We start from the raw sequence: 14,967 nt of genomic DNA on the forward strand, positions 1-14,967 counted from the left end.
CATTGACTGAACTACTCGATCGTGAGGAACTTCCGTCTCACTGACTGGAATCACCGAATTCTCGCACTATCCATCACTGCGACCCGAACAAACTCTCAGCCTAACCTCGAATCCGAGTCCCCCAGTCCCAGCGAGATTTCACTTCTCTTCACAGCTCCTACCTCTCCTTCCACCACCTCTCAACATGCCGGGCTCCATCCACGACCAGGAACAAGAACAGGACCAGTCCATGATGGACGCCGAACGGGAACCCACCCCGCCGGGTAACCCCATCCTGTTGGAGGAGAAACACATTGTCGTGGTTGGTCTCTTTTTTCTCCCGAATAATATGCAAAATCATGCTGATGGCCACTCTTCCAGCTTCCTGGTTCAACAGAGACCGCTGCATCCTTCCAGTTTGCCGGCGAGGGCCACACGATGGGTAATGCGCTGCGATATGCGATTATGAAGAAGTGAGTGGTGGCTATACGTCTCGGATGGTTCCTTTGAAGAAAGAAAAGAACCTTTTTTTACTTTTCGGTATCGGTCCAACTGACTTGTTTTCCCTCTTCTAGCCCCGCCGTCGAGTTCTGCGGCTACACTATTCCTCACCCCTCGGACGCAAAAATGCACCTTCGTATTCAGACCTCCGGTACGTCTCCACTCTTTCTTCCATTAATCCGATCATATAGGAGGCAAACCTGCTAACAGCTCCTTTCCAGACTCTACTACTGCCCTCGAGGCCCTGGAGAAGGGCATGAATGACCTCATGGACCTGTGCGATGTTGTGACAGAAAAGTTCACTGACGCGCGGGATCAATTCAACGCCGAGTCTGGTGATCGGATGCAGTCGTGATTTTCTGTTCACCGTTGTTCTTTTTCTTATCGGCGTTTGTGGCTTGAGGCATAGAAAATGTGTCTGGCCATAGGTCTTGGAGTTGTGTTTCATTGTGCATATTACCCCCCCGAACCGACGAGCCCGGGGTTCATGAATATAGACTTGAAAGATGGTTGTATGATTTATGTGTCGATCTAAATATCAAAAATTGCTGGGTTTAAGAATGGTCCTATGAAGGTAGCAGTAAGACAGAAGGATGATTGAGAGCCTAGTCAGACACTATATACACATCATGCCTCGTCTCCACTAATGGGCGCAATTCGTTCAACTGCAGCACATAGTGGACCGGCATGAGGGGGAGAGGATAGGAAAGATGTTGATGAGAGACATGAAAAATGGGAAGAAAACAGCCAGGACCCAAAGTCTAATTGCGGCCCTCCAGGAAGCCAGAGACGAAGTTGCGGGGTAACCGCGCACCGGGGTCTTCTTCTGGTCGGAAGTACTTCATGACGTGGGAAAGCTGCTTCCAGTAGTTGAGGGTTTCCTTTTGAAGTCAATTAGTGTTCTGTCTGCGGTATATGAAACGAGCAGAAACAGCGCGAATGCCCAACACTAACCTGGAACTCGGCGTGGCTCTGGAAGAGCAGAACGTCTACCACGTTCAGCTGACTCACGTAGCGGTGCTTCTCAAACTCCTGGCGAATCTTCGTGCGGATGGCGGAGACGGGCATGCCCAGGGAGTACATGGTCTGGATCTCGGGAGACTGTATTCTCATCTCGAATTAGCTCGGTATTCTCCATAGCCGTTATCGCATCCACGATCATATAGACAACAGATTGTCAATTGTGCCACAACGAGTCCAGAGGAACGAGCAATGTCTGTCCGGCACAATCGGAAGGGGGAGGGAGGGCAGGTTAAAGGTTGAAAGGATCCAGGAAAAACTGACCGCACGAAGCCATTCGCGGTAGGAACTGAGGACTCGGGACTTTGCGTCGCCCAAGCTGCGAGCTATATCATAGACACAATTGTCAGTTTCATCATTTTCATCTTGGAAAGCATGCCAAAGCGATCGGAACACATCGGGGTGTCTCGAGGAGGAGAGTGCTGTTAGGGACACGTACAGGCGCGCGTGCGCTGCGCAAGATAGGTCGGGTTGATAGTCATGATGAGTGAATAGGAGGAGATGTCCACTCAAGTCGGAGCTCGGTCTCTGCCGAAGGAGGGTGAGTGGAGAGGGCAATTGGCAGGTGTGATGGACCGGGACTGGTTTCGCTGAGGTTGAGGCTGGCTTGCCCACCACTGACTCACCGCCTGCCCAATCCAAAAATTTCTTTTTCAGCGGCGAGACCAACCTCAACTGGTTTCTTCGTCTGCGCGGAACTGCTTGTCCTGGTTTTATTATTTTTTTGAAGAGTGCACGGTCCTGTGAGCTGTTTTATGCTACATTGATCACCCCTGCAGTTTCCTGAATTCCTCTCCCACAACGACCTCGCCCTCCAACCACTCTACCGTTTGATCTCTCGAAAGAAATTCCGAAATGGCGCCCATCAAAGGGTCATCCAAAGGTGCCGCTACAAAAGGCGGAGCCAAGCCGTCCAAGTCCTCTGCACCATCGTCTGGGTCGCGGGTGAGCAAATCCAGCAAGCCAAAGGGCAAACGACCGCCGCCAAAAGAAGTGAAGGCCAAAGCACGCACCGCACCGGAGAACCTGAAGAAGAAAAAGAAGAGAGTATACACAGAGGCGGAACTGGATCTGCCCAAGTTGAACGCGATCACACCTGTCGGGGTGGTGAAGCCGAAAGGCAAGAAGAAGGGAAAGACTTTTGTAGACGACCAGGTACGAGAACAATGTTTGAAAAGGAGATCTCAAAAGTCACTAATTTCATAAACAGGAGGGCATGATGACGATTCTTGCTATGGTCAACGCAGAGAAGGAAGGCCAGATCGAGTCGAAAATGATGAAGGCGCGCCAACTGGAGGAAATCCGTGAGGCTAAGAGAAAAGAAGCAGAAGCACGACTAGCCGAGAAGAAGAACAAGTTGGACGCTGCGAAGGATTCAATTCGCAACAAGAAGAAGCGCAAGAGTGATGGAGGAGACAGCTCTACAGCTGTGGCTGATGCTCCTGCGAAATCATCTAAAGGAAAACGGAAGAGCGTTGCATTTGCTTGAAAAAAGAGCCCGAAATTTGTTCATTGTCTATACCAAGATTTATGTACCTAATTGGGATTGGGGGTTTCGGCGTTCCCACCGGTTGTTTTTTATCTCCATGTCTATTCGTATTTGCTCATCTTTGTGCGTGTCACGAGTCGGGTGTATCACAATGGTCGTAAAGGTGGATGTCATTATAGCGGCCGGGGTAGTAACTTCTGTTGAGGTAGAGGTTTATTGCACAATTTCCAGGGCCAACTTGCGACGAACAGGATCAAATTCGGCTTTCGGTAGCAGGCCGAGGTCTTTCTCAGGCCCTTGACGGCTGGCAATGTTTCCAGGTAGCTTCTCGGGATGCTCGACGATGCCGGGAGTCGCCATGTCGATTTCGTTGGCCATCTTGTTCAGGAAGTTGGTCACCTAGAAAGGAGTGTCAGTAAAGACTCAGAAATCCCAGACGAAAAACATACCGGCTTAACAAACCATCTCGAGCCACCAAGCTCAAACCAGCCCAGATGACCACCCCACGAGGTAGTCAGCATAACACCGTACGGCGTCTGTGTGATTTCCTGGAACGGAAGAGCACTGCGTGAAGCAATCTAAAGTGGGTCAATACAATCTCTTTTGGACATAGATTGTTGACTTACGGGGTCATCTTCAGCCTGGATGGTCATGAACGGAATGCGGATTGCCAGCATCGAATCCGTAGATGAAGCATCACGGTAATATGCGCCTTCGGTTGGGTAGCCCCATAATGGACATTGCAAAGCCCTGCTTGGCATCAGACATCATGAGTTAGAAGGACAGATAATCATGCGTACCGATCAAATTCATGCAGGTACTTGATATTCCTCACGGCCTCGATATCAATACGCGGATTCTTCGAGACTTCCTCGACGTGTCTGGCGTAAAATGTTAACAGACAGACATATCTATCAGACAAAAGTTCGCTTACTGTTCGATCATTTTTTTCATACTGGAGCCCATGGTCGAGCTGTATACCTCCATACCCAGCCATGTACTCTGCAGGTTCACAGAGCTAACGTCGAGGTTCCACGGGCTTGCGCAGATCACAGCAGCCTTGAGTTGGCAGGCATCTCCTTCCTCTCCTAGGTACTGTATAAACTGTTAGCAAATATCTTCTATTATCGCTCTCATCAGTTCTTACGTTGGTAAGAATATTAGCACCCAGAGAGAACCCGATGCCAAAAAGCGGCCGGTTGGGAAACATCTTCCGGAGCCATTTCACGGACTGTCGGACATCCCATGTAGCCCGAGCATTGTAAAGAACGCCGCTGGTGATCTTAGTTTGTGCACATCCTCTCGAATTGACCACGCATGCTTCCCAGGACTGATCCGCGACAAGTGGAGCAAGGACATGCCGCAAGTACAGTTCATGCGAGCCACCACTCAGACCGTGGAGGACCACCAGCATGGGTTTTGTGTCGTCCGACGGCAGAGCCGCAAATTGATCTTCGGAGAAAAACGACGTTCGTTCTGGCAGGCCGGATTGCAGCGTGTATTTCCTCGCCTGGTCGGTGAGCTCTCCTTCTGGAGGCATGTCGTAGGGCTCCACAACGAAATCAATCGCATAGTGTCCCGTGAACGCTGCACTATCGGCCTGGAACACCTTTCGCTTATAGTAGATCGGCACCGGGTCGTATTTCATCACGGTCCAAGCGGTCTGCAGGTGGCCGTTGAATAGAAGTGGATTGAGGTGGCATTCTTTCGGTGTGGCACTGCGGCAGACGTCCACCAGAGTGGTCTTGTTCCCAGCCTTTGATTGCAGTAGTAACTGGTTGTCCTTGGAGTGATAGAATGAGATCCGCCCACTCGGACGAACCCAGGACAGCAGGCCCATTGTTGCTCACAAGAAGGTTGATAACAACCGTGAAAACGAGGGGATACGTTCTGAGGCGAAATCAAACAAGCGTTGCTAACAGTCTATGAAAAATTTTCCTTCTATGCTGGACCAGCTAAAACGTGGCGCGGATGAACTGCCTGAACAAGGGACGGGCCGAGGCATTTGCCCGATCAAGAGTAGATGACTCAGCAGATCATGTGACTGGTCGCTCTTATGAAGATGATTGCCTTAGTCATCCCTAGGTCGTCATCCACCTGCCTCGGTCACCCTCTCCTGTCAGTTGACACCGTCAGGACGCAACTCACAGTCTGTTCAGGACCCTGAAAACTCTCGGACTAAGAGATGCTGACGTCTGCAGCCATGTTGTTGCACAAAAATGGAGTGCCCACGCATTGTGCTCGATGCGGCAACCAACATACCGCATGCGGAAGTCCTGCACATCATCCGGCGCGGGCCACAACATGATAAGCAGACCCCGATGTTCTGACAATAATGCTATTCTAAGGAACAGAGGACTACCCTGAAGAATGTCCGGGGCTACTGCATTGGGAATACCTGTCAAAGAACGGCATTGGCAGCCCGGATCCTCGCCCAATATGTAATGCTGATTACATGCGCGACACCCACGTTCGGTGACCCAGTCCCATGGACCGTTTTCGTGCACTGCTGGATCTATTCTACAGGCTACTTGAAGGTCAACAGGTCCACCCTTGACTTTTCTTTCCTTCTGCCTCTTTGGTCACACGGGTACACCTTTCACCTTATTTTACAGTATGATCTGTCTGAACGAACAATCAAGCTCAAGCCCACCACTCTGAGAAAATTCTACTCATGGGATCTGGTCATAAAAGAACCTCCGTGGGTCTGTCCCGGACAATGAGCACCGGCTCTCTCCCATTGTCCATGCCCTTAAGAAGAACAGACATGCCGGATCGCCTGCGCCGTGCCACAGAGAAACTCAAGATTTTGACCAAAATGCGACCCTGGCCACCACATCGTTCGAGGAAGAGACAGCCGGAGAAAGGTTCCAGTCGCTGTCATCTTATGGAATTACCTACGGAGCTGCTCCTGGAAATCATCTCGCATCTCACACTGCTGCCAGAAGCAGCGCTGGCGCTTACTTGCAAGCGCATGTTTGCAATATCTGGAGAGATCCTCGCCTCCAAGTCCCTCCGATTCAGTCGTGACTTTGCGCCCTTGTTCCACCACTACCGCAACGGACACAATTACGTCACGCCAAGATGGCAGTTCCTCACCCTGCTAGAGAACAGCAGATGGCGTTTATGCTCGAAGTGCCTGAAACTCCATCCTCGAGCCGCATTTTTGCCCCGAGAGTTGCGACGCAAATCAGACAATCGAACCTGCAATATCGGAGACTTGGCAGGGATTGTCGACCTGTGCCCGTGCAAGAAGTTGACATTCCGGGACAAGATGGACCTAGTGGACCATCTGCGCGTGCGGCAGATCACTCTCGCGGCCCTCCAATCCCAGTTCGGCAATTCAGTCACAGACCGATATTGCTGGCACTCATGCACCGAGCAGTACGGGCCAACAGAGCTTAAAGTAGCTTTGTTTCCCGAAATCAACGAGGAGAACCAACTGGTCATTCGCACTGAGTACCATCTCACGACAGAGCCGGGCCAGGTCGGCAAGGAGGAATGCATGACGCCGCGTTTCGGGTGTGCTCACCGATCTGTGGACCTATGGCTCTCGAGCGTGCATCAAACCACCATCTGCCGGTTATACGATTCATTCTGCAGCTCCTGCAGACGCATTTCTGTCTGCAGTGCCTGCAACACGACGTTGAAGTGTCCTCGCAAGCAACCGCTCAACACGGACAAGTCCGGCAAGCTGGCGACCTATTCTTTCTGGACGCAGAGATCTCTTGGAAGCATTTCATCTTTTCCGGACCAGGACTGGGCTATTCAAAGAATCCACCCCGCTGAGCCGTCCATAAGCGTGGACAACTGTAATGAACTTTGCCCGTGGACTGTCCGGGAGCATCCCCCGCTTACTTTTGCGCCCAGTCTGGACCAGGAGATTATTGATCCTGCCGTGAATGATCAGACTATGTCCCAGCTGTATTCGTCGATTCGCATGATATAAAGGAGTTTCGTGGTGTTTACTTGGAGTTGGTTTGGGGGCATCGGGGTTTATGTACCATCATTTGCATTGCAGATTCCGTCATCTCGTGGGTGTATAGGTACTATGTTGCACAGAGCATTGTCTTGTTGTCATTTTATAGAGTGTCATCAGTGTATAAGGAGTCCATCTTTTTTCTGGCCATGTTATGTTCCTAAGAATACAGTTTCATTTACTAACCCCTCAATCTGCTGAACTCCGGGGGCAATTGGATGAAGCCCTCTTTTTGAATGCATGATTATTGTTTGTCTACTCGCAAATTGACAATCAACATCAGGATTTTTGCACACTTTGTAATTCTTGATCATTGATCTATCTCGGGATTATAGCATTCTCAATCCACTGAATCTGGTCCAGCAAGCCTGCTTAAAACACGCTAATCCATTCTTGCTTTACATTTTTATAATATCGAATGTTCTATATGAGGATATCACATGATAATTGGTCTCATGACTTGGTCGAAATACCTATAAATCGATTCCGACACCTCGATGATGCGCCTCAGCTTTCTGGTGTTGGGTTAACTATGACTGACAGTAGCACTGTGGTAAATTACTTGGATTTCGTACCGGGCAACTGTAAGCTAAATTGGGGAAGTGGAGAATATAGCATGGCACTAGTAAATTTACCAGGGAGTATGTCAGGTATGAGAAAGATGAGAGCGATGGTATTCTGTCCAGTTATTAGGGTTTTATTTATACTAGAAAGCGAAAAAACTCTATATAGTGAGATCTGCCCAAATCGGGGCCAGTTTCCTGATTGGGAAAATAACCTTCAGGATGTAGCAGTTGGATATGGGGTAAATTACCCGACGGATAATTACTATGGCATGAATTTCTCATTTAGTGTCCATCTAATCCACAACTGGTGAGATCCGGTTTTTGGCTTCATTGTAGGTAGTATTCACATTGCAGATCAAGTATTCATATTGCAGATCAACACGCACGTCCCCCTCAGTGGCAGTGTAATATTGGTAATGGAACACTGGTTTCTTAAGAGATACCCCGGCTTACAGCTCTATGGGTCATTCTAGCCGGCCGTTGCGCAATGATTCAGTGCTTTGCTTGGGCTACTATATATACACTGCGCCGTGTATGTTGGCCCCGAATGTCGAGTTGCGACTTTTAACGAGATTTGTTGTCCCAAATCGTGTGAACCATTTGACAAAACATCTCTCCAGCAACATGAAGACTACTGTATTAGCTACCCTTATGGCCGCTGGCTGTGCCCAGGCGGATCCTCTGTTCGTGCCATTCTATGGAACGAGTGCTAATGGGTTCAACGCACCACCCCGGGGATGGAATACATTTGGTCTGCAGGCCCTAGGAAACGATTATTTTACTCTCAACCAAGCCAATGTCCAAAAACAATGCGATCTGCTCAATGTGACTGCAGGATATACTCTCTGCAGCATTGATTCGGGATGGTCTGGCAACGGAGGAGATCCGTTCGGTCGCTTGGTCCCAGATCCGTCGGTCTTCCCAAATTTGACCGCGTTGGCAGACAATCTACACTCGCAGGGAAAGCTACTAGGGGTCTACATCTTACCGGGAGCGCTTTCAGCAGATGCAAATGTCACAGTCGAGGGCACGGATATCAAATTAGGCTCTTTGTTTGATTCATCTCAACCGAGTTACAACCTCCGGCAGACTTTTGATTTCAGCCTGGATGGCGTTCAACAGTGGCATAATTCGGTCGTTAATAACTTCGCAGCTATGTAAGTTGATCTGCTCCGTCGGTGCGGAGACAAATAGGGCCGGAATTGGGATGTTGTTTAGAGGCTGACTTCATACACAGGGGAATCGACATGATCAAGATCGATTATATGACACCAGGGAGCCCTGATGCCGGTGAAACCCTACCTGCAAACAACTCTCTGGCAGCAGTAGCATATCATAAGGCCATTCAACAATCCGGTCGGCAGATGCGCCTTGATCTCTCCTGGAAACTAGACAGAGACGTGGGGGACTGGTATCTCTGGCGCGGCAACGCCGACTCGCTGCGTCTGGATCAAGATATTAACAATTCCGGCCAATCTACATTGGTGTCCTTTGCCACGGTCCAGCGTGCAATTGAACAGTACCGCGTTTTTATCAACCAGCAGGAAGAGGACCCAACACGGCAAACGATCCCGATCATGATACGACCGGATATGGATAACATGTACACGGGAAATGCTCAGAGCTTGACAGGGCTGTCAGACGTAGAGCGATACTCGGTAGCCATTCACTGGGTTGGTGCAGGTGCTAATCTCATCACGGGCGCGGACCTCACAGCAATTGACTCCCTGGGTCAGACACTCCTGTATGATCCCGAGGTGCTCTCGGTGGCCGAATTGACCGCCAATTATCCAATGCAACCGAAAAATCCGTTCAATACGGCACAACCGGGCTCGCAGGCTTCAGAACAGCTGCAGGCTTGGATTGCTGGTCCTGATTCGCAGAATCAAAACGCGGCGGTGGTCCTGACCAATTATGGACCGGATCAGGGTCAAGGAGGGTTTGGATCCAGCCTTCAAGGAGTGCAATTGGTGAATATCTCCTTGTCGCTGCTGGGCATTGCCGATGGGCAGCCAAATGGCGCGCCAGGGTGGAGTGTCCGACGGGTCTTGGGCGGAGGCGGCTCCGGCGGACCAGACCACTCCAATCTGGGCGTGACCAACTCGTATCTGGCATCAAATCTAGGACCCGGAGAGAGTGCACTGTACTATTTGACGGCCGCTCAGTGAGGCGTGGTCCACGTTTGTCAGAATCCCTCAGAAGGAATGAGGGATTGATTCCGCTGTTGCTCATTACATTGACACAATGCTGCTCTTTTCTCCCTGAAGAAGTCTTCTAGGTACAAAACAGTGAAAAATTAGTGATGCTACTAGGGCACTTTTATATTAACTAGACATTCCTAGAAGACAGGTAACGCTATGGTTAATCTTTGTGGAATAAATAGTCCATTGAATGGATGGCTTAACGTAATCCTCCACCAAGTGGATTCAACGGACTACTCAATACAAAATAGACGACACTTGTCCTTCTAGATAAAGACGACGGTTAGTTACTCTACGGCGGTCACTCTAGTCAATGATACTAAGCGCTATTAGGAATGGAGAAAGCTTACTATGAGTGCCATGCTTAACGACTCCGAGACCCGAGTCGGAGCTTCCTATATCGGCTATGTTGAAAATAATAATGACAAAATAGTATCAAAGTTCGGAATCGACCAAGGGAACCTTCAGCTCACAAGTGTGTGAGTATCCTATATTCCACGTAGCTAGCCCATTTTATTAGCAATAATATCTGTTCCCAGTCGCTCACTTATGAACAGACCTTTCAACTTCTCGCAAAGCAATGATTTTCTACATACAAATTGTAATGCCCACATGACGATCGAAATTAACCGAATGAGCTGTGTGAGAACTTCAATTTATGAATTTAAAAAGTAGTGCAGAATCCATCAAATACACACCCCAATATATCATAAACAGTGTAATTTAATGCAAGGAATCATAAGGTTCCATAAGGGCGTTGTGTTCGACATCATGGGGAAACTTCTCTTCCGAGGCAGTAGTATGGCACCACGGCTTTATCGTAACTTCTTCTCTGATCTTCTTCGTGAAGCACTTGGACCAGTTGCGACGAGGGTAGTGAGAGACGACGTCTTTGACTGTATCGGGGTGGATGTACCCGGGTCGGTAGCCCATGTTGTCTATATTATGATACGATATTAACATGGCCAGATCTCCAGAGTAGAGACAAGAATAATTAACGCAGCAAAGCAAGGAGGGGGAAAGGTCAAACTGACCATATTGAGTAGCGAGCTGAATAAGCAAGCCGATGGTGTTAATGCTGCCGACTTCAACGGGATCCTGGTGACGGATTATAGCCTCGCTGACACTCTCGGCCTGGGCAATAGGTCCGTTGAGCTCCTTTAACTTCTGCAAAGCAAGGAAACCACCGTAAAACTCAAAAGACATAAGGGTGCCGTGAGTGTGCTTGTCGATAGTTCCAATGTCGTGGAAGAGGCAAGTCAGAAGCCATGTCTCGGTACTGAATTCCCATTTAGGAAATTGCTGAGATGTGATGGCCATGCCTAGAGATGGAGCGTGTCAGCGCTTCTCTTCATAACATCCCAGAATGTTGACCTCGGATCTATTTTCTTTACCATAGTAGAAGACACGCATGCTGTGGTTAAAGGTGTAGTCAGGAAGTTCCTTCCTAACATACTCCATAGCAGCATTTACAAGGGGGGTGTTAGGTAGAGGGACATCTTTGCAGAGCTGAGGAACAGGCTCCTTGTTGAATGACTTCGTGCCACCCCAGACTTTTGGGTCGCAGGAAAGCGCAATCCAGCCGTATTCCTTGATCTGCTGCTCGCGAGTAAGGGTCATTGTTTTCGATTTTCGAAGATTCAGAGGCTGAGGGGAAATATTGCTTTGCGGCGGATTAGGGAGATCTGTTTTAAATCAGGGCGTTCAATAATAATTTCACTGAAATCTTCTATATTAAATAATGCCCAGTGGTAGAACCTTATCTATGTCTGGACAAACCCAGTCCATGGTTTTGTCCAGATCTATCTTTATGTAAGAATGTTGCCTTCATCTGCCTGGATTGGATCCTGCAATACGAAGAGTAGAGAGTTGAATTCTTATCAAGCAAGTTAAGCCTAGCCCTCTTATGTAAGAGTTCTAACTAACTCCACTTAAAAATTGAAATAAGCTCATTCCAGCAGAACTTTAATAAATCTGTCAACATTTTGAGTTTACGTCAAGTCTTGGTACGTAGCGTGTCTCTAGGTAATAACCATGGAACCAAGCCGCCACACCAATCGTTGACTTCCCCCACAGGTACACCACGTGGACCAGTCTAGATTGGAAGCCTGAGTAATGCTATATTATAATTATTCACACAGGCCTGGACCCTTCTTGCTGTCAGCTTTACAGTGGCCTTGACAAATGGCTTCGGGCCTCGAGAAAACGCTTCTGGTGGAAACATCCACTCTGTTGGGAAATCTTGATTATCAAGCATGCGCTGTATTATCAAGCACGGCCTTACAACCGTTCTGCTAGTAGTAGCTTTTCAGAAGTGGTTTCGGGAAACGAGGAAATGTTAGTCTAGGAGAAAAGTTCCGTGGAGGAAGATTTTATTATAAAGTGTGCGCTGTTTTCCCCTTGAGGAATTATTTTCTCCTCTTAAAACCCTTTCAAGCATATCTCATTGTTCGTTACAGAATCATCATCTGCGCAGAGAAGTCCTATTTTCCAAAGCCTCAACAAGAAGCCTCGAAACCATGGCCGCGAATCAATGTCCAGTTCTTTCTCGCAAAGTACCAGGCAGCAACCTCCACTGGTGGCCCAACCGGCTGAAACTGAATCTTCTTCGCCAGCACACGGCTACGTCAAATCCACTAGACAAAGACTTCGATTATGCGGCGGCTTTCAAGAGTCTGGATTACAATGCACTGAAGAAAGATCTGCTTGAAGTGACAACCACCTCACAGGATTGGTGGCCAGCAGACTTCGGCAGCTATTGCGGATTATTCGTCCGTATGGCCTGGCATAGTGCTGGCACCTACCGTGTCCATGACGGCCGCGGTGGTGGTGCTCAGGCTCAGCAACGGTTTCCACCAATCAATAGCTGGCCAGATAACGTGCTTCTTGACAAGGCACGTCGCCTGTTGTGGCCAATCAAGCAGAAATACGGCGACAAGATTTCCTGGGCTGATTTGATCATTCTTGCCGGCAACGTGGGTTTCGAATCCATGGGCTTCAAGACCTTCGGCTTCGCCGGGGGCCGCGAGGATACCTGGGAGCCCGACGAGTCAGTGTACTGGGGTAGCGAGACGACGTGGATGGGCAACGAGTGTCGCTATGCAACCGGCTCAAACGCTGCCGGGGAGGCAAACAAGGACATCCGTTCGCGTGAGCTAGAATCGTCGCTAGCAGCCTCCCATATGGGTTTGATTTACGTGAACCCTGAGGGCCCCGACGGCAGTCCTGATCCCATTGCGGCGGCTCGTGATACCCGTATTACCTTTGAACGTATGGGAATGAATGATGAGGAAACAGTGGCACTGATAGCTGGTGGCCACACTCCCGGCAAGACGCACGGCGCCGCACCGAGCACTCATGTCGGTCCTGAACCAGAAGGCGCCGAACTTGAGGAGCAGGGCTTAGGGTGGAAGAGCAACTTCCGTTCTGGAAAGGGTCCTGACACTATTGGCAGTGGTCTAGAGGTCATCTGGACGCAAACTCCGACCAAGTGGAATTACGACTTTCTCAAGCACATTTTCGCCTATGACTGGGAACTCGTCAAGAGCCCCGCAGGCGCATGGCAATGGGTGGCGAAGGATGCGCCAGATATCATTCCAGATGCCTTCGACCCGGCTAAGAAGCACCCACCGAGGATGTTGACGACTGATATTATGTTGAAGTTTGATCCAGTCTATGAGAAGATCTCGCGTCGCTTCTTGGAAAACCCGGATACTTTTGATGACGTCTTCCGCCGTGCCTGGTTCAAATTGACACATCGCGACATGGGACCCGCCTCCTGTTATCTTGGGCCGGAAGCACCGTCTGAAGTGATGATCTGGCAGGATCCCATCCCTCCAGTCAACCACATGTTGATCGACAACATTGACGTCGCTGCACTCAAAGAGGCTATTCTATCAACTGGTGTAGACCGGTGCAAATTCATTTCGGCCGCCTGGGCTGCAGCGTCCACCTTCCGTGGTGGCGATAAACGTGGCGGTGCTAATGGTGGGCGCATTCGCCTTGCTCCGCAGCGCCACTGGGAAGCAAACAACCCAGCTCGGCTGGATGAGGTGCTTTCTGCATTGGAAGGTGTTCAAAGCCGTTTCCACGCTTCCCAGCAAGGTGGAAAGAAGGTGTCTTTGGCTGACCTAATTGTGCTAGCTGGTTGCACTGCCATCGAGCAAGCTGCCAAAGATGCTGGTATTGCGATCATTGTTCCCTTCCAGCCTGGCCGCATGGATGCCTCGCAGGAACAAACCGACGTCGAATCGATCGGTCATCTAGAACCGCTGGTGGATGGTTTCCGCAACTACGGCCGATCGACCTTGCATATGCGCAGCGAACACGCCCTCGTTGACAAGGCGCAGCTGCTCACATTGTCCGCTCCTGAAATGACAGTGCTTATGGGCGGTCTGCGAGCCCTGAATGCCAACTACGATGGCTCTGCTCATGGTGTGCTTACTAGCCGCCCAGGCCAGCTGACGAACGACTTCTTCGCGAACCTGCTGGACATCAACACAACTTGGACGGCAATTGACGGCTCTGACAAGGAATTGTTTCAAGGCACGGACCGCAAGACCGGGGCGAAGAAATGGACTGCAACCCGTGTTGACCTGGTGTTTGGCTCGAATTCTGAATTGCGTGCTATCGCCGAGGTATACGGTAGTACAGATGGCACGCGGAAGTTTGCGAAGGATTTTGTGACGGCCTGGGATAAGGTGATGAGCCTGGACCGCTTCGATTTGAAATGAAATTAGCCCAGAAATTTCTACATGGACAGTCCTGCTTTGTTTTTCTGCTGTCTATTGCTGTATTTATTGCTATTTAAAAACTGTTAGAGCGCGTTGGAAGCCATATTAGCGTTGATTCAACATACTTGGACAACACTAACAAAGAGCACTTTGACGCTTGAAACCCTCCTCCTTCCCCCCCTCTCTCTGACACTTAGGGTTGTCAATGCTGTTTGAGCCATCTTGCTCACCTAATACTTCGGGGTCGTTGATATGGTGAGATTACAAACTGGCTATTATTAGATTCACTCGACACTCTTGCATTGCGTCCTGTGGTGACATAGATTGAAAGTTATTTAATGAATCAGCATCAAAATTGCACACTATCTTCCATCCTAATGCCAAGTCAATTTCTTTCTTTCTCGCCATCGCAACCGAAGCTGTTTTTCGGGAGGATAAAGCAAAGAACTGGTCTGCTAATTCCTCCGGAAGAATGAGGAGAAGATTGCCCGTCTATGAC

The 14,967-nt window shown here is 49.5% G+C and overlaps 8 protein-coding genes across 8 annotated transcripts; 5 read left to right on the forward strand and 3 right to left on the reverse strand.

Annotated features, from left to right (window-relative positions):
* Positions 1 to 184: 184 nt before the first annotated feature.
* On the forward strand, positions 185 to 835 carry N7510_006282 (DNA-directed RNA polymerase core subunit RPC19; the record flags this gene model as incomplete). The annotated part of the gene is made up of 4 exons (XM_056978208.1): positions 185 to 301; positions 361 to 452; positions 555 to 631; positions 702 to 835. The coding sequence occupies 4 exons, from the start codon at positions 185 to 187 to the stop codon at positions 833 to 835; spliced, it is 420 nt and encodes a 139-aa protein (XP_056834240.1).
* A 406-nt stretch (positions 836 to 1,241) lies between these two features.
* N7510_006283 (NADH dehydrogenase [ubiquinone] 1 alpha subcomplex subunit 6) lies at positions 1,242 to 1,982 on the reverse strand (the record flags this gene model as incomplete). Its single annotated transcript, XM_056978209.1, has 4 exons — positions 1,242 to 1,361; positions 1,435 to 1,581; positions 1,765 to 1,826; positions 1,940 to 1,982. The coding sequence occupies 4 exons, from the start codon at positions 1,980 to 1,982 to the stop codon at positions 1,242 to 1,244; spliced, it is 372 nt and encodes a 123-aa protein (XP_056834241.1).
* A 373-nt stretch (positions 1,983 to 2,355) lies between these two features.
* loc1 lies at positions 2,356 to 2,989 on the forward strand (the record flags this gene model as incomplete). The annotated part of the gene is made up of 2 exons (XM_056978210.1): positions 2,356 to 2,655; positions 2,711 to 2,989. The coding sequence occupies 2 exons, from the start codon at positions 2,356 to 2,358 to the stop codon at positions 2,987 to 2,989; spliced, it is 579 nt and encodes a 192-aa protein (XP_056834242.1).
* A 213-nt stretch (positions 2,990 to 3,202) lies between these two features.
* Positions 3,203 to 4,829, reverse strand: N7510_006285 (putative hydrolase, alpha/beta fold family; the record flags this gene model as incomplete). The annotated part of the gene is made up of 6 exons (XM_056978211.1): positions 3,203 to 3,388; positions 3,439 to 3,567; positions 3,616 to 3,739; positions 3,790 to 3,870; positions 3,924 to 4,084; positions 4,137 to 4,829. The coding sequence occupies 6 exons, from the start codon at positions 4,827 to 4,829 to the stop codon at positions 3,203 to 3,205; spliced, it is 1,374 nt and encodes a 457-aa protein (XP_056834243.1).
* Positions 4,830 to 5,756: 927 nt separating this feature from the next.
* Positions 5,757 to 6,938, forward strand: N7510_006286 (uncharacterized protein; the record flags this gene model as incomplete). The annotated part of the gene is made up of 1 exon (XM_056978212.1): positions 5,757 to 6,938. One exon carries the CDS (start codon positions 5,757 to 5,759, stop codon positions 6,936 to 6,938), a length of 1,182 nt encoding a protein of 393 aa, XP_056834244.1.
* Positions 6,939 to 8,158: 1,220 nt separating this feature from the next.
* On the forward strand, positions 8,159 to 9,702 carry N7510_006287 (glycoside hydrolase family 27 protein; the record flags this gene model as incomplete). Its single annotated transcript, XM_056978213.1, has 2 exons — positions 8,159 to 8,691; positions 8,772 to 9,702. The coding sequence occupies 2 exons, from the start codon at positions 8,159 to 8,161 to the stop codon at positions 9,700 to 9,702; spliced, it is 1,464 nt and encodes a 487-aa protein (XP_056834245.1).
* A 756-nt stretch (positions 9,703 to 10,458) lies between these two features.
* Positions 10,459 to 11,355, reverse strand: N7510_006288 (cyanamide hydratase; the record flags this gene model as incomplete). Its single annotated transcript, XM_056978214.1, has 2 exons — positions 10,459 to 11,057; positions 11,130 to 11,355. The coding sequence occupies 2 exons, from the start codon at positions 11,353 to 11,355 to the stop codon at positions 10,459 to 10,461; spliced, it is 825 nt and encodes a 274-aa protein (XP_056834246.1).
* An 899-nt stretch (positions 11,356 to 12,254) lies between these two features.
* On the forward strand, positions 12,255 to 14,468 carry N7510_006289 (catalase-peroxidase; the record flags this gene model as incomplete). Its single annotated transcript, XM_056978215.1, has 1 exon — positions 12,255 to 14,468. The coding sequence occupies one exon, from the start codon at positions 12,255 to 12,257 to the stop codon at positions 14,466 to 14,468; it is 2,214 nt and encodes a 737-aa protein (XP_056834247.1).
* Between the last annotated feature and the right edge of the window lie 499 nt (positions 14,469 to 14,967).

The sequence above is a fragment of the Penicillium lagena genome (genome assembly GCF_028827675.1).
Source record: "Penicillium lagena strain IBT 129212 chromosome Unknown utg000003l_segment0_segment0, whole genome shotgun sequence".
Taxonomy (NCBI): Eukaryota; Fungi; Ascomycota; class Eurotiomycetes; order Eurotiales; family Aspergillaceae; genus Penicillium; species Penicillium lagena.